At 35.6% G+C, this 25,756-nt stretch overlaps 1 protein-coding gene across 5 annotated transcripts in view; it reads left to right on the top strand.

Annotated features, from left to right (window-relative positions):
• LOC138696491 (uncharacterized) overlaps nucleotides 1-25,334 on the top strand; it is a 68,160-nt gene extending 42,826 nt beyond the window's left edge. For 4 of the 5 annotated variants that reach the window (XM_069821520.1, XM_069821524.1, XM_069821521.1 and 1 more), the window contains 4 exons: nucleotides 6,376-6,514; nucleotides 6,702-6,791; nucleotides 7,338-7,600; nucleotides 7,966-9,049. In XM_069821520.1, the coding sequence (XP_069677621.1) occupies nucleotides 6,376-6,514; nucleotides 6,702-6,791; nucleotides 7,338-7,600; nucleotides 7,966-8,514 (1,041 nt within the window). In that variant the 3' untranslated portion in view covers nucleotides 8,515-9,049. Of the gene's footprint in view, nucleotides 1-6,375; nucleotides 6,515-6,701; nucleotides 6,792-7,337; nucleotides 7,601-7,965; nucleotides 9,050-24,092 lie in introns of those variants that run through there. The other variant, XM_069821523.1, reaches the window with a different exon arrangement.
• Nucleotides 25,335-25,756: the final 422 nt, after the last annotated feature.

Consider the following 25,756-nt stretch of genomic DNA (forward strand, 5'->3'; position numbering starts at 1 on the left):
AAATATACTTTTGTTTCGATCATAGAGGAGGAAAGTGTGCAGTTTCAAACTTCATTTGTTAATATTTTGAAACAACACCACATATTATTCACTAAATCAGTTACCGGAAATGAGAAATAGGAAGTCTTTTCGTATCATTGAAGACTTGAAGACAAATGCAAAGGAATTTGCAACATGGTCTTCACTGAAGCACAAAAAAAAATCTTTTGAATGTGTAACAATATAATGTGATGATAAACTTACCTATATGTGTACGCTGTATATTATTAGTATTTCCTTTCTAATGACTCGTCTGAGTGATACAAATAACCTGTTCGGTAATTCTGCTCTATCTTCCTCCACTTCATCCTACAGTAATGGAACTTCATAATCTTCAAGTAGGTGTTTAGTTACCTTGTGCGATATAACGCAGCATAATATGATCAAATGCACTTTCCATTGTAACTCTTATTTTGCTTCGGAGAATTGGAAATCGTTGCTTCACTTGGCCAAAACATCTCTATAATCGCACGTTCTTTCGTTACCAGCATACATTTATTGTAGGCTCTTTGCTGTGGAGTGATGGTAAAGTAATAAGCCAAGGAGCAATTCTGTGGCTCCAAGGCAAAATTAGGCCTCTATGTCATTTCTTTCACTTTTCAAGAGCGAGCATGTACAGATATAATTAGAACAACCTTATAAAATTGTAGGAATCATGTTTCATAACAATGGATTAGACAAAAAAATAATACAGATAAATACATGTTATCTTTTGCCACAATAAAGATACCAGCAGGATGCACAACATATCGCAAAACCTCATTTTCAACAAAAATTTAAATATCATCTTTTGCCTTGGAACCACAGAATTCCATAGCCCATATCACCTAGAAGAAGTGCATTGGCATTACTGCCAATCATTACTCTACAAACAGCCGAATTTCTTCATATAGGCCTAATATAGAAATAATTATCCACGCTTGTGAATTCTTCCTTGACATTGCTGGTAGCTCGTACTTTTAAGGCTGGCAACACTTTTTTTGGCTAAAATACTCATCGGCATGTTCATTTTTTTAAATAAAAATATTCGTACAATTCACAGGTTCAATGGCGTCAGAAAATGAATACTTTCTTTTTGCATCCTGTAACTCTTGGACAGTTGTTGGAAATTGAACGCAATTAAATGCTTTTAATTTCAAAGCGTCTGCAACTTCCCAGCAGTTAGAATTTGTTTTATAAAAGAAAGCTATAAGGATAATGACTGGGGTAAATAGAAGGACATCATGTAAAAAGATATTCCAAAATTTAGAAATCTTTATTGTACATTGTGAGTAGATCTACACTCTTTCACTGAATCCACACCTGTGGAGTAATGGCTAGCGTGTCAGGGCAAGTTACCTGGTTGAGGTTTTTTCCGAGGTTTTCCCTCAACCCAATTTGAGCAAATGCTGAGTAACATTCGATGCTGGACCCCGGACTCATTTCACTGGCATTATCATTTTCATCTCATTCAGTCGCTAAATAACCTGAGATGTTGATACAGCGTCGTAAAATAACCTACTGTTTCCCTGATTATGTTTTAAATAAAAAACCAAGGTATATTCAATACTACTCAAAACATTTGCAATTTTAATACAAGACAAAAATCAGATCTCCATCTATCCTCTGTTAGTCTAAGCTGTTATGAAAAAGGAGTTCACTATTCATGTACCTATTACGGTCTTCACTGCACTGCCTAATTATCTTAATGCTTCGAAGGACCATGTTGAGAACAGAATTAACCAAATTTCTACATATAGGCCTACATGTTAAAATGTTAAGTTTTATTTAATGACGCTCACAACTGCCGAGGTTATATCAGCGTCGCCGGTGTGCCGGAATTTTGTCCCGCAGGAGTTCTCTTACATTCCAGTAAATCTACTGACATGAGCCTGTCACATTTAAGCACATTTAAATTCCATCGACCTAGCCCGGGATCGAACCCGCAACCTCGGGCACAGAAGGCCAGCGCTATACCAACTGCACCAACCATGCCGACTTTACATATACATACCTTCTACATAACTGACGAATTGTTTACTTATTATTATTTATTTATTTAATCTAACAAAATGTATGCTTGTAAATTGAATTACCCTGCTTTCTGTGTACTGTATATTTTTGTATGAAACTTCTTGTTATGCATTGCACTATAATTTTGTAGAGCCACCAGGGTAACTTATGTTAGTCGGCAGACTCGCTAGCTGCTGATCAGGAGCTGCACTCGGGCTTGGGTTAGATTTCTCCTTGGACTGATTACCTGGTTGAGTTTTTTTTCCGAGGGTTCCCCAAACGTAAGGCAAATGCCAAGTAATCTATAGCGAATCCTCGGCCTCACTTCATCTCACAAAAAAACTGTTTGTCTTGTTTCGTATCTTGAAGCTTTAATGCTAACATAAGATCTATGGAATACAATGAAATGAAAAGTGACACGGTACCATGAAAAATATCCATATCCTCTGGAACGCCCATTTGAAAACCTGGATCGCCCACATATGGTAAGAAAATTCTCATTTTCATTTCATTTACGAGAACTCTATCCTTTTCTCCCATTTGAATCTTGCAAGAAATGCAGTGCTGCCACTGTACGTTCTCCTTCTTAAATTTGTAAAAATCTTTGTAACTATGTTTACAAGCTTCTCTGTGATGTTTATACCTTTTCTTCTGCGTTATATAACAATAATATACCTCGTCATTACGATTTTTTAACTTCACTCAACCGCCTTGAGTCACCTATTCAGTTAACTCAGAAAGTTGATAGTATAAACTCAATTATTGAGTGAGTAGTAACGTTTATTAATATCGAATAGTGACTTGTCCCTCGTCTGTTGCGTCATCAAGAGTTGTTACTCAAGGATCAAAGGTCAGTGCCAGCCTGAGTGAGAGATAAGTATGTTTATTAGTACATATGCGAGTTACAACTCGGAATTGTCGAGTGATAAGTAACAACTCAACATTATTAATATCTCCCATTGTCTGCTGAGTGTGAAGATATTTTTGCAACATGAAACTCACTGCCTTCCATTTTCTTCAATATATCATGAGCTATTACTTAGAAAACTCGTCACTGTTTTCATAAAAATCTAGAAGGGATGTTTTCAGCTCATCTTCTAAGCTGAAGTACTTAAAGTAAAATAGGGTAACATTTGATGTTACCTTTGTTGCCACTGAAGAATAACATGTGTTATTAATAATTTCAGTTGTTAGGTTCAAAACTGAAGCTGGACAAAGACATCCTGAAGAAACTGCTGCAGCCTTGCTCCTTCCTACGGTCATTTCTGTAGCTATCTTTGAATCGTGAAAAACCTTTAGTTTGGCAAAGAATGGTGATGCTTAACAGTGTCAATTCTGATGCTACTGTTTCATCAGCAGGGGTTGAAGTAGATTGCTTCAAAAACGAATCAATGCATGATCTAGAAACCAAGGAACATCTGCTCAGTTTGTTTTTGTGTCTGTAAAAGTGATGGGTTGTGTCATCTTTACCTTTGTTTGAACAATCAATTTAACATTTTCAAAATGTCAGCTCGTTCCTGATGTTCCCTTGCTGATGTACAAGGGTTGGCTTTTGCTATTTAGTGCTGTGTCTAATTGAAGCCCACTAACAGAATCTGCAAATGGGTGATGTACCATGTTACTCCCATTTCGCTCTTTCCATAGTGCTTCCTCACCCCTGGATCCCAAAGGCATCATATCATTACTGTCACAGGATGCATTTATTGGTTCTTTAATATCTTCATCACTGAATTTGTAATTGAAATCACTGTCAGAGTCTAAAAGTTCTTCCACATCTTTTGCTGTAAAATTTTCTGCAAGTACACATTTACCACTTTCGAGCTTAGAAACAGTTGTACACCAAACCATGACCCTAGGCTTTATGACATAATGGAAATTAAGCAGACATTTAGGAAGGCATAGCTAGAACTGATCTTTGTCTTAAATTCCTTCTTGTACAGCACATTTGCAGTCTCTCTCTTGCTGTAAACATTTTCTCGTGGCTAGAGTACAGCAAGGAGATATGAAAAGTTGATCAAACTCATAAGCAAATGCCTTTACATACATCACAGGGTCTTTTAGAAAAGAACTGAAAACTATTTTGCGATATATATACTTGTTACTCTAGCACATAGAAGAGCAATGTTAATTAATTTAAAGTCGAAATGTCTGCTAACACACTTTTTATTCCATGAAAAAATATTGAAATTTGTAGGAGATACAAGCATTTTTCTATATCCTCGTTTTTAAATTTTACACAGGGCTTAAATCCCTATTTGCCAACATACTAGTGGCACGGGGATTTAAATGGAGGTTAAATGAAGCTTCATAGTTTCTGACAATGTCAATACTGGCAACAGCTTCACTGAATGTTGGAGTCTGTCCATTTAGGTCGTCACAGATATCCTGAACATAACATACACATGTTGTGATTACATTATCGTAAGTCACAAACTCATCAGATGTAATGGGTACATCATTGGGTATTTGGGAGTCCACTCCTTCGGTCTTTCTCTTCATTTACTTCTTTTCCTGAAGCCATTCTTATGAAACATAATTTTGCTGAAATACACGAAGACAAACTTGAAACTTCCACTGTTACTAACACCAAGTGCATAAGTCAGAAAGGTGGAAGTTATTTCTGCTCTACTAGAGTACACCCACACTGAAACTTCAGGTACTGAATGACTACAAGCTTCAACAATTTATGTTTTGAAAACTTAAAAATGAGGAATAAAAAAATTTTAGAAATTCCTAATTTTCTTTACCCTAAATACAGGTTTTATTCTAAAGCAAATTATATTAAATAGAATATGAAAATATATTATTTTTACAGAATAATTTTTGGAAGTCTCTTTTACTTTATATAATGGGTTTATTAATTTGAGGTCCACTGCTGAAAGTAATGGTTAGTACTTCTGACTGTGAAACCTAGTGGGCCCGGGTTCAAATCCTGATTGGGACAAGTTACCTGGTTGAGGTTTTCCCTCAACCCATTAAAAGCAAATGCTGGGTAACTTTCGGTTTTGGACCTTGGACTCCTCTTGCTAGCATTATTACCTTCATTTCACTCGGACACTAGATAACCATAGCCATAGATAGTGTCGTAGAATAGCCAACTAAAAAAAAAATATTAATTCGAGATCACACATAATCGGAGTTTTACTGTAGATAGATGCTGCACTACTATTGACAAAGAATTTATGCTTTGAATACATAGATGCCGGGTTTTTGGCAGCCATGATTAATATGAAATTGCGTATTGGTAGAGGCTGTATTGTTTGGTTAATAGTGATATGCACAATTACTGTTTTTGTTACATTTACCCTTCTAGATACCTAAAATATATTTAAGCAAAACTTATTCACGAAATAACGCGAAGTTTGAATCATTATGCAAAATATGTTAATAACCACGAAATATGTGCTAAACTTTTATTCACTAATGTTTAAAAAAAAAAAACATGTTTGTGGCTATTGTTTCAATTAATTTGTAATTTGCTTGGTAATTCCAATATTTCTGTATTTCCTCTATGGATGTTGTGTACACTCACTCCTACTATCTTTATGGCTATCAAAAAGAGATTAATTTCTGTAGTCAACATTCTTAGATCTTTGCTGATGGTTCTCTATGTGGCTCTTGCAGTAGATGTAGCTAACATTACTTCCTAGTGTTTCTAGAATTGAAAATTTAGCACCTAACATCCTCTTTCAAAATGCCAAAAACCAAATTCACTACTTTTCATTGTAGAACTGAGGAGTATATAAGAGTGAAAGTTTATATGTTTACTTCCTTCCATCTCTTTTTGCATTATATTTTGGGAATGCTGATATGATGGTTAAGCAGAAAGGGAAAAAAGGGGGTAACAAAAAGTTTTATATTAAACATAACCTAATAGGTTTGACAACTTATTTCACTTAGCACCCGTGTTTAACACCGAAATCGCCCATTTTATTTCACCCAAAAAATACGGTCTCCACTTACAGTCTTTAGTGTACCTAACAAAAGTGGTGGTAAATTAACTTTCATCTGAAAATTAGGTCTAAATGATACTGGGATTTTACTAGATACCTTGCAGAAGTTGGGGAAAAGAGAATTATGGGGAAAACATTAGCTGGCTGAAAGGACCTGAATATCCCGCCCACTCTCATTGTCAAGAGATGTAAGCCCTGTTTTTTAAATGGATATAGTATAAAACTGTTCTGTGTAGAATTTTATAAAAGTTGTCTACTTCATACTATTTTTTATATTCAGTGTTCGATTCTGAAATATTTATGCAATTGCTAAGCAGATATTTGAAAGTCTTGTGGAGATAGGATCTCATATTGAGGCTTAGTTGACAGTGTAAATATTTCTACTTTCCAGAGGAAGGCAAGACTGGAGGAACGTATGATGCACATGCACCGTGATCGAGATAGAGATGACGATGATGGTAGTGGAATGGATGATAAGGAGTTAAACATGGATAATTTCATGATTCTCGATTCTGTGGGAACAGTTGATGGTAAGAAGTTGAGTTATTTAATTCTAATAAAATTGTGAGAAATGCAAATATGAGATTTCCTAATATTTTTGAGTTTGTAGTCTGTATTTATTTTTATTATTATTATTATTATTATTATTATTACTACCACTACTACTACTACTACTACTACTACTACTACTACTACTACTATTACTACAACTTCCAGATACTGGGGATGAGGGTGATGATGATGGAAAACCAAAAAGTGATAAAGATAAGAAGGAAGGTGAAGAGAAAAAGAAGGAAATTAATCTTGGTATGTACTTAAAATATTGTCTTCTAACCTTTCACAAGTCGTAAAACATTTTAACTATACCGTTTTTATACAAAATAAGCTTACACTTCTATACTGACAATCTTGCAAATGTAAATAATATTGCATTGAAACAGAATTTTTTCATATAAAATGACAGTAAATTTCTGATTGGAAATGCGTAGCCTATTGAAATTAGAAATGTTTTACCTATTGAGAAATGTAAAAGAGTACATTAAGTTGAAATTTCGGAACACTATACTTATCATGATGCACAATCGTTTTATTGAAATATATCTTTACCCACTATGTGTTTCACTGTTGGGGTAAGATTAACAACTTTAAAAATTATTGTGTTAGCGACAGCAGTAAGTTACAGTATCCTTTAAAATGTGGTACATATGTAAGCAGTTAGTTGCTGATGTAGGTTACACTTAAAAGCTTGTAAGTAATCTTATCCCCCCCCCCTCGCGTATTCAGTTCAGCTGCGTTTTTATTCTTTATGTGCTGAATCTAGCAGTGGAAATTATTTTTTTCATTTGTTTTCAGGCTCTGAATACATCAAGAAGGTGGAAGTTTACTACTGTGAGTTGTGCCGCCTTTATTTGCCACGTTTGGACCAGCCTGAAAGGGCTCTATCAATCCACTGTCGAACTCGAAATCATCTGCAGCGCTACGTTCGTTATCGTGACGATAGAGCACTGAGAAGTAAGGCAGAGAAAATACATCATCGTAAGGAGATTGCAAAGGAAAATGCAGCCAAGGAGGCAGAGGCAAAGAAAAATTCAGAAGCAAAGAAAGATGAGGATGAGGTAATTGGTCGACATTTCTATTAGCACTAACATACGAAATACATATGGGGTAGGCAGTTGGAGAAGGAATAGATTAACCAAAAACCTGAGTTAAATTTCAGTTGTACCCCTGATTTATACTTGTCGGGAAACTTTTATATGGTCCTAATCTGTTTAGGAGTATCTCTCTCACTCCTCGAGATTCAGTCATGTGATTAATGATCTCACGATTTTACTTATTGTTTCTGCAAAATAAACTAGTGATATACACACACATGGGAATAATCCACTTTCACATTAACTTGACATGTTTACACGCCATTTTACCATAGTTAATATACATTTCTGATTTGTGAATTATGCTTTTTTTTATTATTCTTTTTCAGAAAAAGGATGATGAAGCAAATGGCGCTAATGAAAAGGACACTTCTGGTAAAGGATCAGCTAATGCTGTTAGCACAGAAACCGGTGGCAAGAAAAACAATGCAGAGGGCACTACGAAGTCCAATCAGGATTCTGGAGGACACGACACCTCAACAGAAACCACAGCAGATGGTGGTGCTGAGGGGGATGGTGACTTGGATCAGGATTTGGAGAGTGGAATGGATGATAAGTTGTGGGCTGATGTTGATAAGGATCTGGGAGAGCTGCTGCGAGAGGTGGAGCCAGGAAACAAATCCTCAGATGAGGATGATGACTCGCGTAAAGAAGGAGGCCGATATGACAGATTTCGGTACAGCGAGAAAGGAAATGCAACTGTTGCAGATCCTACATCTGAAGGTGACACAGTCAAGACAGTAGCAGAGGCTGATGAAACAGTAACAAAGTCCGATGCAGGTAAGGGCACAAAAGAAGCCATAAATGGGAAGCCCCCTGGAGAGGATAAAAATGAAACTGTGAATGATGATGATGCTGCTGCTACTGCAAGCAATTGAAGTGTCATTTAATTTTAACGTTTCCATTGAGTTATATAATGTTCATAGTAATAGTCAGTTGACAAACCTGCAATTCTTGTTGAATCTTGGGATTAAACTGTGTAGTTCTCATTACTAAATGAAGTGGTATTGTGGCATACTGTCTAGTATTATTTAAAAAAATAGTTGACACTTCTTTTGGACGAATTATGTGCCACAATTACAGGTTTTCAATGTGTAACAGCAGACAAATCTTAACCAGATGTAGAAGACTTCTACTATATAGGGATTATGTCTTTTTTTTTCAAAAGCAGTCTTCGTTGCGCCACTTTATTTGAAAAGAAAAAGTTTGTGTTGCAGAGGTGCATTTTAGGAAACATTTTATACAGTGGTTTGTGTCTGTTTTCCATCAGCATAGTGTCTAATGTGCTTCAGTGGTTAGAACATATGTTCATCATTTCTGGAAAGTTTGGCAGAATGTGTACTTGTATAATCTGTCCGTTATGTGTCTGTATCTTATATGGAAGTGCTAAAATAAATTTTCCTTTAAAATCTACTTTATAAGCACTAAAATATATCCATTAAAAAGAAATCTACGTTTTATAGCAGAAATAATGGTGCATTTAATAAATACCCAGTGAAATAGACCTCGTGTCCTTCTATCCCACTTTTCTGTAGTAGGTGTTTGGAAAGTTCTATTTCTTCTGAAAATCTTGCTGCATGATGACATTTGATTCCTGGTGAAGCTTTGCATAAGTAATATGTGTTGCTGCAATTTACAAGGTACAGGCATTAATACATAGAAATTTTCAGAATTTATGGACAGAGTAACTGATGTGAGTTTCTGAAGGAATTTTCTTCTGCTCTCCCATTGTTCGGCATTTACGTGCTTTACCTTGCCAGGTGGTACAGAGCAATAGCAAATCTATTTGAAGTGCATATAAGTTAAATAGAATACTGGTACATCACGAGAAATTCCCAGGTGTTCAGTTGAAATCCATGAAACTTGGAAAATGGATCTTTAACACGAAGTGGCAGTTTTACAATGTCCTTGAACTCTGCAACTTGCACAGTTAATTTTATCATGCACTCTCTTGGAAAAGAAAAGATTACGAGTATATTCTCAAAAGAATGATCATCTGCTACGGAACATGTTTCACATCTTCGGAATATGTTCCTAGAAATCTAATGTAGTTTCTTACTTGAGTTATTACGAATTTCTTTGTTGATATTAGGATTATTTTCATACACTGTCCTTAAGTTGTCCCCATAAATACTTGTAAAAATCAAAGATTCAAATTTGGTTTCGGAGACCACAAACCATAACTCACTATTAAATCACCAAATACTTCATGAACCAAGATTTTGTATGCAGTGGCATTGTCGTGCATGAAATACGTTATTTCTTTTTGTCAATTTGGCAGCAAGAGAAAGTGGAGGGGTTCAGATATGTATAATATATTTTCGAGTATATTGCATCAAAGAAACTTTTCCAGTTTGTTGTACATTGATTGCACTCCAAACCCTTATTTTTTAAGTTGTGGAGAGAGATTTCAAGTGTTGAGTATTTTCAACACTGAAGGAACTACTTGGCTTTTATTGTAGTCATCTTAGGTGAAACTGAAGACTTTGTTACTGTATAACATTACCAAGGAATCAATTAATCAGTCATAAATACAGTTGAAAGGAAATCTACAAAAATAGAAATTTTTACACTCATTTGTTGTGCTGGTGCTGAATGCCACAATCACTTTCCTGATCAAGTACCAATTTCATCTAACTTCTCGGTTAAAATTTGCAGTTTTCTCTGCACATTACCTTTCCTCTCTCTCCTAAGACATGCCTGATTGCTTTAAATTTCGTCACTAATCTGTATATTGGACAATCTGGGAATTTTTGGAGACACTTTCTCCACTTGAAACTCTTCATGAAATGATGTAAGATGACTGTTTGACGAGTGTCATATTGTTTAAATTGCACTCATTTCACCACATAGTATGTGTGTGGTTCATTAACAATATCACATCATGAATATATTGCCCAGATTGGGTAACTAGTAAGCTGAGTCCCATAGTTTCACCAGTATTGACAAGCAAACATTCTAAAGGGAGCAGACAAAGTTTTTTTTTTTTTTTTTTTTTTTAAATTTCACTGTTAATAATGTCAAAAGAAGTGCTTATACAAATTTTGCAATTACAAGGGTCGTAAAAAATAAGTTTGCCAGAGGCCATTAACAGAAAGAAAATGCAATTTATTGGAACAGACACAGCAATTATGGAGATATTTTTCAACATATCTCCTACTGGAATTGAGACATTTTTCATATCATGATATCAACAAAGAGGTGGAGATGGCTGTCAAATGCTGGTGATATAGCTCTGTAATAAAAATATATTTTTCTAAATGATAGTTAGGACAGAAAAATAAATCATAAACCTATTTGAACTAAGAGAGCACTTTCGGAATTTGCTAATGCTGATTCCCAACAAAAAGTAAGACTTAGCAGAAATTGCTAGTGCTATGCAAATTTCAGAAGACTGTTAAAAATAATGTTCCAAATATTCGCAAAAACTTTTTATACCTAACATTAGGACCTATTCATCCCCTTTATCATAGTTCTCGAAGGAGATTGTAACTTCAAACTGTTCTATTCTTTCTTAGTCCCAGCATTTTTGCTTTTATAGTTTTTGTTCTCCATTTTATAATTAAAAGAGGTGATAAGTAAGCTATCGCCTCTGAAACTAATGTGAACATAACTACAAAATGTATTGAAGAGTAAACATGGAGATGGAAAACTGCAGCTGCAAAAGTATCGCCTTGTGTGTGAACAGACTCACAACTTTTGCAATGCTTAAGGCTGCGCAGCACGAAAAGTAGTGTGCAGCACACTAATTTTGGCTTATGTGTGAACATAATACCAACTTTTACAGCTGCAGTACAAAAGTTTTGCAGCAAAAGTAGAGTGTCTGACCATACCTTAATGCTGTTCAATTTATTTTGCACTTGCTCACTAGCCTATCTTCAGTTTTGTTCCACAACTTTTCCAATGGCACATTCAAACAGCACTTTTACATCACAGCTTTCAAGTGAAATGTTATGTTTGGCATCTTCGTTTTTTTTTTTTTTTATCTGTGTCTGTATAGATTCTTATTGCACTGAAGTCACATTGGTACAGTTTGTTACTGTAGATGCCTTATTTATATCTGTGGAATGATAACATTTTCCATAACTTACTGTGGTGCTGTTTTGGGGGATATTGGGTAACAGTTCATTAACAGAACAATCTTTTAAAGACTCCAGTTCTTTGTAGGCATTTGATTTGAAAGTTAGCAAGGCTATCGGAATGAAAATCATTGAATGCCCAGCATGTAAGGCAAAGAGGTTCTAACCTTTTCCTATTTACTTTTGGTATGATGCCCTAAGACGAAAAAAAGTATGTACTACTGAAGCTGAAATTTGACGAAGACCACTTTGTTACAATGCTTGCCTTACATGAGAAACCTACTGATGCTCAGAGGTAGAAAAAGAGCTGGAGATTCTTATGTTGCGTGTTCATGTCTCATGCTATCCAGTATTAATATTGAGATCATTTCATTTTCGTATCACTAAATTAACTTAATAAATTAAGTACTCAGTTCATATGTAATGCTTTGTCTTCATAGTTATAAAAAATATAAAATGGACATTAACTCTTACAAATTAATTTCGTAATATAATGTATGCAAGTGGGCAAACATCCAGTGGCAGTGGTAACTTAATTACACACAATACAAATACACAATTACATTAATAATAGATAAAATAGCCTAATTTTCTATTACAACTTACATATGTATAGACCCTACATAAGTTTTATATTGATACTGATAACCTTTCACTTCACTCTCATCTCAATCACTGCGCTGACACTTTATAGAACAAATTTTACTGACACTATATAACACATTTCACTGATACTGTGGAACACTATAAATTATCACTGATCGAAACTATTCTCTGCCATTGTAAACCATAATTTTACTGATTCACAATGCTTCACTGATATGACAGTTCGAATAAACAATTACACCCTTATTCATATTTACAAACAGAACTGTATTAAACTGAACATTTGTGGTCTAAGACCCTCTTACAATCTATTTTAAAATAAGTTACAATTCAAACCAAGGGAATAACTCGTCAGGCTAAGTAAGTACATGTCACTTTAAGTAATGTAACATCTCTTTTTTTTTTTTTTTTTAATTTACACTTTATACACAACTTTTTAATTTATTTTTAAATCTCCTTAAGGAAGGACAGCCCTCAAAGACTGCTGCAGGTAGGTCATTCCAATCATTTATAGTTCGATTAAGAATTTACTTCCATCCGTTTTCCGTTTCCTACTTTTGATTTTAAACTCATGATCGTTTCTACCATAGCACATTGGTAGCTCTAACTGAGCCGTTATGTCTACCCATGCTTTTTGACCTAGGTGTGCTCTGTACAATGATGTAATTCTAGTTTTTCTAAGTCTGTTTTCCAATTTTTCCCATTTAAGTTCTTTTATCGTATCATTCCCGTCTCCTCTTTTACCATTAACAAATTTAGCTGCCCTATACTGGATTCTTTCTAAGGAATTTGTCTGATTATACTATAGGGATCCTAACATGTAGTTCCGTATTCCATTAATGGTCGCACTGATGTTAGATATGCTATTTCCCTCAATTTGGAGCCAGCCTTTTTCAAGATTCTCTTAACCCTACAGAGGTCCGGTGTCAAAATGTTACGTCAGTGGTCCAATGGGGTTTGTACAACCCCAATTTTTTTCTTGCTCTTTTAATAAAAAGTATGTATTCTACTTCTACCAAACATGAAAATTATAATAGCACTGAATCATAAACTTGATCACATTGTTAATTGTTTTCACAATTTCTTATATTGTCTATTGTTGAACGGTTTTTCATTAAGAGGAAATTAGGGCCTTCTAGTTACAAATATTTTGAGAATCATATTTTGATATGATTTCAATTTATTTTCTAACTAAACAAGTTAATTATTTCTCGCATTACTGAAGTCACAGCTTCTTGAAAGTAGTACCTAAGAACAATAATTTCTAACACACATTTGATACATCATCAATTGTTTTGTTTTCAGCCGTCACATTCCAAGGTTACATACATTCTATTATTTTGTATTATCCTTCAGTCTTCTTCTTCTTAACGTCCTTTGTTTGCTTCAGTACACTTTTTACAATAGGGGAACCACATGTTCGGTACAGATTGGGGCATCACAATTTTGACACCTCACTTTTGTTTTGCGGTCTTTACTTCTCGGGCAGTGGGAACAACAAACTGGTTTAGTGGCGGTCTGTTTAGCTGGAGGAGCTTCATCTTCTAAACCTGCTGCTCTTTTCACTTTTGTTCGTAATTTTCTAGGTAGAGAGGAGCAGGTACCTCGTTTCTGAAGTTGACCTCTTATTAGCCTGAAAGAAATTTCCTTCAGAAATGACCTACGCGTGATGCTCTTTCTCGAATTTTCTTGATACACTATCTATGAGTTTATAGCTGCTAAATTCATGAGGTCAAAAAACACTTTCATAGGCCACCTTCTGCTATTTCTGGCGACATTGTAGTAGGAACACATTTCATCTACTGTATCTACTGCACTTTTCATATGATTGTACATAGTTATGATTTCCGGTTTTTTCTTGTCACCAGTATCAGCATCGATAGCAGCATCATGATGCATTGATGATAAAAGTACCACCTTTCCCTTCTTAGGTGTATATGATACCAGTGTCATTTCTTGTTGGAAGCCAAACTTGCTGGAAAGAACGTCATTAGACTGAAGATACTCAGAAGGGATTTCTCTTTTATTCTTTCTTCCTGTCCCAACAACTGTAAGTTTATGGTCCTTCAATAGTTTCGAAGCTAATTTCTACCTGAACCTGAAATGGGTAGAATCATTCTCTCAACAACTGCTGCATGTGTGTTGGCTAGGTGATAAAAGACCTTGTGGCTGTTGACCTACATATACTTCAAGTTTCAAAACGTAGAAAGTTCTAGCATCTGCAAGTGCAAAGACTTTGATGCTGTACTTTGCTGGTTGCTTGGAATATAGACTCGAAAAGAGCATCTTCCTCTGAAGGCTAGTAGTTGCTCGTCTATGGTAACATATGCCCCTGGAGAGTAATGTGATAATAAATTCTCATTAAAAATTTTAAAAAATTCTCTTACTGGCGCTAATTTGTCTTGAGCCTTGCATTCTTGTCTGGTACCAGCGTCATCAAACTGCAAACAGGAAACTGAATCGAGATAGAGACATGGTGATTCGAAATAATTTGATGCCTGTACTGTCAGCAGCCCAAAGATCTTCTAAATTTTGGTGGCTTGATTTATAGACTCCTGCAAAGTATAACAGTCCTAATAACGCCAATAATTCATTTTTGTCTGTCTTCTTTACTTTGTGTTTAGATGACTCCCCATAATTTTCAATCTCTTGTGCAATGCAAGAATTGGTGCAACTTACTATTTGTTCTACGGTATTTGGGGTAAGAAAGAGCTGCAAGCACTCAATAGGAGTAAAGCAATTTCTTGCATTTCCCTTCACCCCAGGAAGGCAAGTGACAATGTTATGGCCTCGAGTTTGAAGATTCAAGGGAGGAGATTGTTTTCGCCATTTCGTACTTTTATCTCGACCTATATACAATGAATGAGAATTTTCTTCATTCCTATCAACCTCTCCATCTGTTTCCGTATCACTGTTGTGCTGACTGTAGCTAACATGATCAATTTCGCCTTCAATTTCTGATCCAGAATCATTTAGATCAGGTTTGTTCAGAACCCCATCGAGAAGACTGGTAGTTCTCCCAATATATTCCTCATAAGACATCCATAGGAAATTGTTAATGGAAAGGTTATAGTAAGTCATATAATTTAAGTTCACTGTTCTTCTAAGAACTAAATACTACTAAAATCTTACCTTCAAAAAGTCAAGTTGTTACACCAGTGCAGTGGTCCGGTGGGGTTTCAGACACCCAACTGAGTTTAAATGTGCACTACTAACAACCAAAGCAAACTGAATCAGGACACAACAATCGAAAGTAGAAGCTTAACTTGGAAGGTATACGGAATGCCAAGGTTGTAACATCAGCCATCTCTTGGAAAATAGTAAAAATATCAAGGTGTGACAAACCTCACCGGACCACTGACGGGTTAAAGTGAAGTGTCTTCCATGCTTTACCTGTAACATTATCCACCTGCTCTCCCTAAGAAAGTTCGGAGTTTAAATGTACTCCTAGGTATTTCCAACATTGTTCCTGCGAAATTACAACACCGTTGAATTCGTAGTTTAGACTAGTTCCCTCTCGGATTTTACAAAATGTTATAGATTTACTTTCAGAACCATTTATTTTCATCCTCTGCATTAACGCCCAGTTATAAATTTTATTCCAGTCTGCTAGAATAGCATCCACATCTGAACTATTTCCAATCTTTCTATAGATAACGCAGTTGTCTGCAAATAGCCTCATATTTGATGTAATATTTTGGCATAGTCATTTACGTATATTATAAAGAGTAATGGCCCCAGAACACTACCCTGTGGCACCTCTGAACTTATATTCTCAATTTCCGGTATTTCATGACCTATGCTTTCAAAAAATAAATCACAACTGCATCGATTCTTCAGCTAGATTCTGAACCAGTGACGTAATTTGACTATCACATGAGAAGCCTTTCCTAAAACCATGGTGGTGGTTGTAAAACCAGTCTTTCGCATTTAGGACATGACAAATATAATCCGATATCAAATGCTCCATAACTTTACATACAACAGACGTGAGACTAACTGGTCTGTAGTTTCTGACATTACTTTATTTCCACCTTCATGTATGGGTACTACTAAAACTGATTTCCAGTCACATGGAATAGCTGCATTGTTTATGGAAATATGAAATATACGCATTAAGTATGGAATTATGGCCTCGGAACCTGATTTAAGGATCTCTCTAGCAATACTATCTGGTCCTCAAGACTAGATTTTTTAATTTCGTTATTCTCTAACACCTTTGGAAGTTATTGTAAAAGTCAGTTTTGCTTCTCGTTTACACTCTGTGACACAACCACCAGTATCAGCAGCATTATTATTATTACTGAAATGAAATACGAATTTAATAAGTCTGCTTTTTCTTTGTCATCAGTTATATTTTTTTCCGTGTTGATTTCGTAAAAACACTACCCCTTCATTTTTTTTTTCTCCTGCATTACATAATTATAAAACTGTTTCCAATTGTTACTTTCATCTTCTTTTAAAATATTTTTTTAGAAAAATTTTCCTTAGCTATCCTTTTTTCACATTCAAGATTCTTAATTAATAATAATAAGGAAATGTGCAGAAGTTGTGCATATAACTAACTAGAGTTACTATCACTACACTTCGCTTTTGTTTCAGTTTCACAGTATGATTCTGTGCAGGTCTCAATGATTTGGATTGTTTTTTGCATGATGTGACGTGGTTTTGGTCACAAGCGAGTTCACACGCATGTCTCATTCGGGTCGTGGTAGGTCTTCACTTCACACACTTTCTGGTGGAGTCGTGCATTGCCATAGAGTTCACAAAGTGGCACAGATCTTGATTGATTTCCATCCATGTTATATTTACCATAGCCTCGGTTGTATAGAATTCGGGCCAAATCTCTGTTGTTTTGTCTTCTTATTTCCATTTGCTTTTTCCAGTTCTCTGTAAATGGCAGGCTATACTTGATCCTGAGGTCTTCCATTAGAAAGGTTTCTTTGGCCAGGACATAGACGAGTCGCAAGCAGGTGTGTTTTGATACCCAAAGGGCCGTCTTCAGGAATTGTGCCTTCATGGCCTCCATGGTTGATAGATCTTTTATTCCTAGTTTTTCCCAGATTATTTCTATTCTGTACATTAGGATGGATATGATCTTGGTGTCTAAGAGTTTCATAGCAGTTTTTAGACACAGTCTAGATAGAGATGTTATGTCGAAGATAGCCTTTGTGGCTGCCACCGCTCTTGCTTTAATGTGGAGCTGAAGGATTTTACGATTGTCTGGAGTGTCACGCCCAGGTATTTGAAGGAGTTGACTGTTTGGAAGGGTTCGCTCTTGCATTTGATTCTGTCTTGGGAGTTCTCCCACCTTTCTTGAAGGTCATTGGACCGTTTTCCTAGCATTAATCTGAAGTTTATTTTCATCAACCCAGCTTTCTAATGCATCGATTGCCTTTTGTAGTTCTGTTCTGATCTAATGGCCATATCATCTGCGTAAATGTACGTCTGTCAGGGCTTCTAATTTTGCTGAGATATTCCTATTTAGTGTATTGAACGCTTTCGAGTAATCCACAAGTACTACATAGAATTTTCCTTGTGGGAGCCTGAGAATATTTTCAATATCTTCTATGAGGTTCCAAACTGCTTGAAGGGTGTTTCTCCCTTTTTGGAAACCGAACTGTTCCTCTGGGAGTTTGCCGTCGATTTCATTTGTTAGTCTGCTTGTCATTAGTCTCGTGAGTAGTTTTAAGAAGTTATTCTCCAGTGCAATTCCTCTGTAGGAGTTGGGATCAGTCCTGTCACTGCTTCCCTTAGAGGACGCTAATGGTGGAAGTTTTCCATCTGTTTGGTATGCTGCTGATTTTTAGGCATAGGTTTGTCATGTCAGTGAGCGCTGGAAGCAGAACCTCAGCTGATTCTTTAAGGTGTTCGTTGTAGATTGCGTCTGGGCCTGGTGCTTGCTTATTTTTCAAGTTCTTATTGTTTGTTGGACTTACTCTTCGGCGTTTGTGCCTAGTAATTCTGGTGTTCTTGGCTCGTGTGCTGTAGACTTATTCTCTAGATTCAGAATATTGTGGAAGTGCTTCTCCCAGATTTCCATGCTTATCTTTCCCGTGGTTTGTGTTCTGGCCCTCAAGGCTAAGAAGGGGTCTGTTCTCGCCTCCTCAATCAGTTTTGTGACTTCAGCTTCTATGTAGTCCTTCTGTTTTTGTTTTATTAAGGCTTTGTATTTTTTCCTGGCATTTTTATAGAGCTTCAGGTTTCCTGCTGTGTTGGATGTCCTTGCTAGATGCAAAGCTTGTAGGACTAATTTTCTCTCCTCGAAACATTTGGCTTCAAACCATTTCTTGGCTTTTCGTTTGGTTCTGGGGATGGTTGCTGTCTTGATAATATTTTCTAGCACTGTTGCTTCTGACTCAATGTTTCCTTTCTTTTCGCAGTTTTCTAGGTGCTGTACTTGCGCCTTATTTTCTTTTATTTGCATTACATACAGTTTTTGTGAGTTCAAGTCTCTGTTGTGGGTATTGTCCTCGTCTGGATATTCTAGTGAGAAGCTTGCTGTTATAGGACAGTGTTTATTTATCTTTGCTTCCACTGATGATTATTTTTCGGGCCCTTGTAGAAGATAGATTGATGATACTCCTGCCATTATGTGAATAGTAGGTCCGGTCTTTGTCTCGTTGACGAGCTCGAATCCTTCTTCTGCCATCATTTGTAGTAGTTCCTGGCTCCTGTGGTGCACTTGGTCTATTCTGCAATTCAAGTCTCAGGCGATGACGATGTTGGATCCTCCTGCTGTCTGTTTTGACTCTGTTAATATTGTTGTTAAGATGTCCTCTATTGGCGTCAGAGGCTCAGTATACAACCCTATCACGGTCATTTTTTCCACTATGATTACTATTGAATCTTCTCGAAGTAACGCTATTTACTTTGCCTATTTTTGGCTTGACGAAGCAGGAGATTCCTATCATTGGTCGTCCTCTTGGTCACTGTGTTGCTGAGATGTGTTTCTTAATTCGACATATTAATCCCAATGCTCATGGCTTTGCTTACGTTTACTAAATGGGCGTCTTGCTTTTTTTTTTTTTTTTTTTTTTTTTTTTTTTAAGGTAGTGAATGTAATTAGTATAATATTCTGGATCCAGATTTTTCTTAATTATTTTAGAAGGTACACATTTTACTAATGCCACGAAAATTGTACTCTTAAATTTATGCCACAAATTCTGCATATTTCCTTCAGCCCTTAGAAGGATGATGATTTTCTGTGATAGAAACATTTGTAATTCATGGACATGGGTTTTGTTGAAGTTCCAGACAGACACTGGACTTGATGTCGTCGGATTTACTGTGTTTTCCCAGAAGATTTCTAGTAAGACGCTATTGTGATTACTTATTTTATGAAGATTTTCTCAGAGTTGACAGTGAGAGACAGGTCTTACAGGTTAACATCTAAGAGGGCACTGTCAGGCCTCAGGCCATTTACTACCTGCATGAAACCGTTATGCCAGATCAATTCATTAACAAGGGTCTGTGCGTCTGAATTTGTACCTGAAATTCCTTTCCAATTAATTTGTGGGAGATTTAGATCACCAGCAATTACTACGTTTTGGTCTTCTGATAATGTATTAAGGAATTCATTAAGTTTATGCAAAGTTAAATTATTTAATTCACTGGGTAGTCTGTGATATACTAATACATTAAAGTTTTCCGCCCATTATTATTTCTTAAATTTAAGCTCTAAGTTCATTTAATTTGACTCTTCTATTTACTGTAATCGTTATTCTTGTATGTGTATTATTCTGTGTTTTTGGCAACCCAGGATGCCTGGGCAGACTATTTCTTGGAAATAAATTACAGTATATATCTGAACATTTAATATTTTCAACTTTCTCATGTATCCACAGAACATTGCTACTTATTTCTATCTTAGTACAAACGAAAACTCCTCCTCTCTCACTTCTATCCTTTCTGAAAACCCTATAATCCGACCTAAAAATTTCCAAGTCACTTATGTGTTGCCTAAGCCATTATTCTGTCCCAATTATTACATTGAATTACAAACATTGACCAAGTTCCAAAACGAAATAAGTTTATTTCTAATACTTTGGCAATTAACCTGCAGTGGTCTTACAAGGCCTGTCCTTACTAGAACAATCTGCATCTCCATGGCACCTCGTCACTGCTGGTCTCCGCCTCCCACTGATAGGTCTTTGACCCCATCACCTGCTGATAGGTCCTCGACTCTGCTGTCCCATGCTGTAGAATATGTTATATTTTGTTTATGTATACAGACAGAATATGGCCTATGCACAGAGTCAGGTTTTTTTGGTGAACATTATTAAAAATGTTTGTGAAAATAAATGAAATGGTACTTAATAAAAATGTAGCAGTAATTAAGTGAATGTCCTGGTTCCTCCCCCCCCCCCCACTGTGTAGGAAATGTCATACACTCATACACAACTATCAGTCTTATACACGGTATTGTATTTGCAAAATAAAACTCTTAATAATTTGTACCTCTTGTTTACAGCCTCGTTAATTCAGTTCTATATAAAAACCCAGTCAGCATTGGTCCTGTAGGACATTAAAGAGAATAATGCAACTCAAAATAATTTGTCTCTATTCTTTTATAGCTGACATCTCCAAAGTTAGTGTACTGCATTTCTTTAAAGTAGTCGTTGTTTTCTAATGCCAGGCGTTTGACAATAAAGTCATTTGACCTCTTGCACTCCAATATTTTTCATAGATATTTTCATGGTCAGCCAATGAAGCACAGATTTTGAAGTGTTCCGAATCCATTGCTTGGTTTGAGTTGCACAATGGGTAGTTAGGGGACTGATATATTCTAATTCTATGCAGGTGTTTGGCCAAACAGTCATGGCCTGTTGCCAATCTAAATGCAGCTACAGACGATTTTCGTGGTAAATCGGGAATTAACTGTGGATTATGATGCAGAGAGTTCCATTTTTTCTCTTGAGAATGTGTTATCAAATTTTGTTTGTTGAAGTCTAAGTATGTAGATTTAATAAATCTTTTCACAGAGTAATATGTAGATTTAATAACAGGTCTGTAAGTAGCAGTGCTGCTCTTCTTTGTTAAAGCATCCGCATTCTTGTCTCCCAGGATTCCACAATGGGATGGTATCCATTGGAATACAATTCTTTTATTGAGTGATATTAATTGAGAGAGCATTTTAGTTATTTCTGCTGTTTGAGATGGTGTGTGTGTAGAGATGATTGATAGAATAGCTGCCTTGGAGTCTGACAATATAACTGCATTCTTAAATTTACTGATGTGGCATAGAAGATGCTTGAGACTTTCACTTATTGCAATGATTTTTCCATGAACTTGTTGTACCATATCCAAGAGATCTATAAAGTGAGAAGAGACAGCATGTAACACCTGCACCGGCACCTTGTTCTCTGGAGATCAAGGATCCATCGGTGTATACATTTCTTTAAAGTAATTTAAAAAGAAACTCATCTTTTCGTTTTTATAGAAGAAATGAAGATTTTTCGCAGAAAAAAAGCCAGTTTTCGCAAAATTCGCGATAAATTTACTGTCTTAAATCACATTTATGATAAAACCTGCATATACTTATTGGCGTTTGTCACATTTAGTGTTCATTTATCACAATAAAACTCTATTTATTCAAGGAAGTGAGAGTAACAACCACCCTTACTCAGGGAAAAGGAGACCTCTCTTATTTACATTTGGCACAATGGATGAACACAGGCTTGCGCATGGGAACAATCACTGTTCGCTCCTGTCAACAACACAGAATTTTCGGCTGTTGAAGCAGCAGTAGCTCGAAGATAAAGGAATCCCTGTGTCTACAGATTGTGGGTGAAGTTATTCAGGGATGGAATTGCTCTTTGTTCAGTATGAACAAATACTTTACTACATCATGACTCCCTTCGTGAGGATGAAGTAACCTGAAGGAAACCTGGAATATCAACAGGTTAAACTTTTGTAACCAGAGGCAGCAGGATATCAATGTGATAGACTGGCCTCCTCCGTTTCTAGATTTGAAGCGTCTGGAACATATGGATGGAGATTAAATGAGATATGAAATTTCATTGGCTTCTGGAAGAACCATGGACATCTTTTGTTAGTAGAAGGGGCTTGGCAGTGTGTCTTGTCACTGTCATTACTCATTATATTAGACATTTGATTTTGTCTGATCTGAAGAATGAAGACTAATAAATTCATAGGCTTTATATACCTGATACTGAAATTATTATTAAATTGTTATTTTCACAAAGGAATGTTATTCCAATTCTCTCTTTTGGTTTGCACATAGGTGCCCTAAAATTCGTTCATCAGATATAAATATTGAAAAAATGGCAGGTATACGACCATTCAAAGAAAGAAAAAAAAAAAGGTAGGATTCGAACCCTCGATGTTACTATTAGTACCTACATATTTATTTATTACAACATTCTGTATTCACGTCATGGCAGATTCGATGTATTACCTACATACGAGTATGTGTTACACCCCATGGATGCAGCAACTAGTAAAAGAACCATAGTGCTCAGCAGAACATTGACCAAGACACAGCATTCAGCAAAATACAATTGAAGTTTTGTACTGTATTTGAATGTGTGTGAATGCAGTGTCATATATTTTTCGATGAGGACTTATTCTTGGAAGGCTGTTCATTTTGTCTTTAGAGTGTACATTTAGCCAGCTTTCATTTAAATACATAATGGGACAATCCGTAACTCTTAATTGTTTCATTGTACTTAATTTAAACCTCCTTGAAACTATCCTGCCTTTCCATTAAGAACTTTTTTCCATTTGTGTTTTTAACAAATTGAAACTCCATTTTCCCCAAAATGTGCCTTATTTTTATCATAACTACAAATTGACAAGTTCGTGGTGACGTGTAGTCTTGAGTGAATTGATTAATTGATAAAACAAGTTGATGCTGCAGTCTTCAGTATTCTGTAGAGTTCCCGCAAGTGGTGAGGTGGGAGGGAATTGCCTCACATTTAAGATTATTTTCAAAAGGTTGGCATCTATGCACACATTTCTGGTAGGTACCTGAAAATTCTATCATTGGCCAAAACTATTTTGAGTGAATGTGATTTTGCATCAGATGTCTATTATATTTTCGAGTTAGACACTTACATCGCTTTATTTTCTTGTCTGTAAGAATACGATTATTCGTAATTTGTATTTTTCGAGTCCAATCTGCTCCAGAATAATTTTTTCACTGTTACCACAATAAAGTTATGTGCAATCCAGAAAAGCTGAACAGAAGTTGCTAAGTAATTCATTAAATTCTGACAATACTTACGGCACTTGGTGAAATGATATGGTATGTTTGACTTGAAAATGTGAGAACATTAATAGTTGGAAGGTTTTTTTTGAAGGCATGGGAAGAAAATAGATAGGGGACGTAATGTATTCAACAGTTAAGGTGCAGCTTTTAAATATAGCATGAAAGCTACTGTTTTTGTCCAGGCATGGATGTTGTTTGTCTCTTGTCAGTATGTCCTAATGTGATTACGTTACTTCTCTTCATCATATATACATCTAGTGTAGGTTGAATAAGAGTAATTAAAAAAATTCAGTCACTTGATAGGTAGAAAATGAAGACTAATTCTAATGAAATCTTCAAGGGGAAAAAACTATTACAAAATTCTGCGTTGACAAAGCTGCATTCACCCACTTTAGAATTACATGGTATAATACATTTATATGCCATTCTGAGCTGCTTTGTTGAAATGGGGAACAGATTAAAGTACCACAACATTAATTTTGTTTATATATAAAGTAATATATTACTGGTATGTTAAAAGTGGATTTTCCTCTTTCAGATCTTATGGACACAACTTGAATGGAAATGTAACATTGAAATGCAAATGCAGGGGCCAGTTTCGACATGTTCGGACAAATTGTGTACATTTTTATTCAACACTTCTCTTAAGATTCTTGGATACTACAAATCTTAGTGTCGAAATTTTTGTTTTTTATTTTTATTATTATTATTATTATTATTATTATTATTATTATTATTTTTTTACTATTGATATTTGGAGATGTCTTCAGTGCATGCGAGTGTTAGAGAGAGAGAGAGAGAGAGAGATGAAACACGTGCATATGCGTGTATGAATGGCCTTGATTTATGTGTCATCATTGGTGTATATTGTTTTTTTTTTCCTTCATCTTTTTAAAGTTGGTCTTTTTCATGAACATTGTGCTCATCTATGTATATATTATTAGTTTCTTTGTTCCATGTGTTTCATTTAATTTCTTGGCTCTGTAATTTGTGTACACTTTGAAAAACCTTGCACCGTATATTGGAAAGCTCTGCTCTGAACTAACATACATTAAGTGTAAAGACTTTGTACTGAGCTAGAATTGTAAAAATGTCAAGAATATTGTGGTTCAGTGAACTCTTCAGTAAAATCATGGTGTGCCCACAAGATGTCTTCAATTTTAACGTGAATCCACATAGAAAAACAAATTTCTTATTGGATTACCCATGATGCTTTCTGTGCTTTAAAAAAAAAAAAGGAAGAAGAAGAAAAAAGGGGTGGGGTAAAGGTAACACGTGTGATATTCTGTTTTCCATTAATAATATCATACCGTAAATTCATAGTTTGATATGTACATATTACTAATTCACATAAAATATCATATGTAGTGGTAATTCTATAAATTATATTGCAACCAAGGTAATGTAACAAGAATCAATTTCGTGAGATCATTTAAAGAGTCATTATTGAAATAATCCAGACTCCTTCGCATAGAACTTGTGCAATAGTCTTCTAAATAAGCCTTTTGAAAAGTGTGGACACTTTTTGGAGCCATATACCATGATTTTATGTTTAGAGTTTACTGTAATTGTGGGAGCCTGGAATGCTACTGGATGCTTTTAAGAGATGTGTTAGGACACTTCACGGAACTATGCTTTGTTAGTATGGCTTTGTATGGGACTGCATTCTCTAGTGAGTTGAACTGAGTGTTAATGGATGTACAGTTATATTTTACCCTCTCTTGCCTTGTATTGTAATAGTTCTGTAGTCCTAGATAATAAACATAATTCTTACTTTCAATTCATTGTTTTAAATTGTGAAAGTGACCTGGTGTATCATTAGTAATAAAATTAACACAAAGAAATCTTCTATATTAAAATACATTTTTCATAATCTTCAAAAATCGCATTTCATATTAGTGTTCAGTTACACATTCATTCATTCATAGTGTTCTGCTCAAGGACAGTTCTTTCACTGCAAACCTAGCATACTCCAGTCTTTCCTATTTTCTGCCTTTCTCTTTGTCTCCTCATATGATCCATGTATCTTAATATCGTCTATCATCTGATATCTTCTTCTGCCCCGAACTCTTCTCCCATTCACCATTCCTTCCAGTGTATTCTTCAAAAGGCAGTTTCTTCTCAACAGTTACACATATTGGCAAGGAATTTTTCTTCTTGCTCCTAAAATAAGCAAAAGTTTAGATCAAAACTTAATTCTAA

The sequence above is a fragment of the Periplaneta americana genome, chromosome 3 (genome assembly GCF_040183065.1).
Source record: "Periplaneta americana isolate PAMFEO1 chromosome 3, P.americana_PAMFEO1_priV1, whole genome shotgun sequence".
Classification (NCBI taxonomy): domain Eukaryota; kingdom Metazoa; phylum Arthropoda; class Insecta; order Blattodea; family Blattidae; genus Periplaneta; species Periplaneta americana.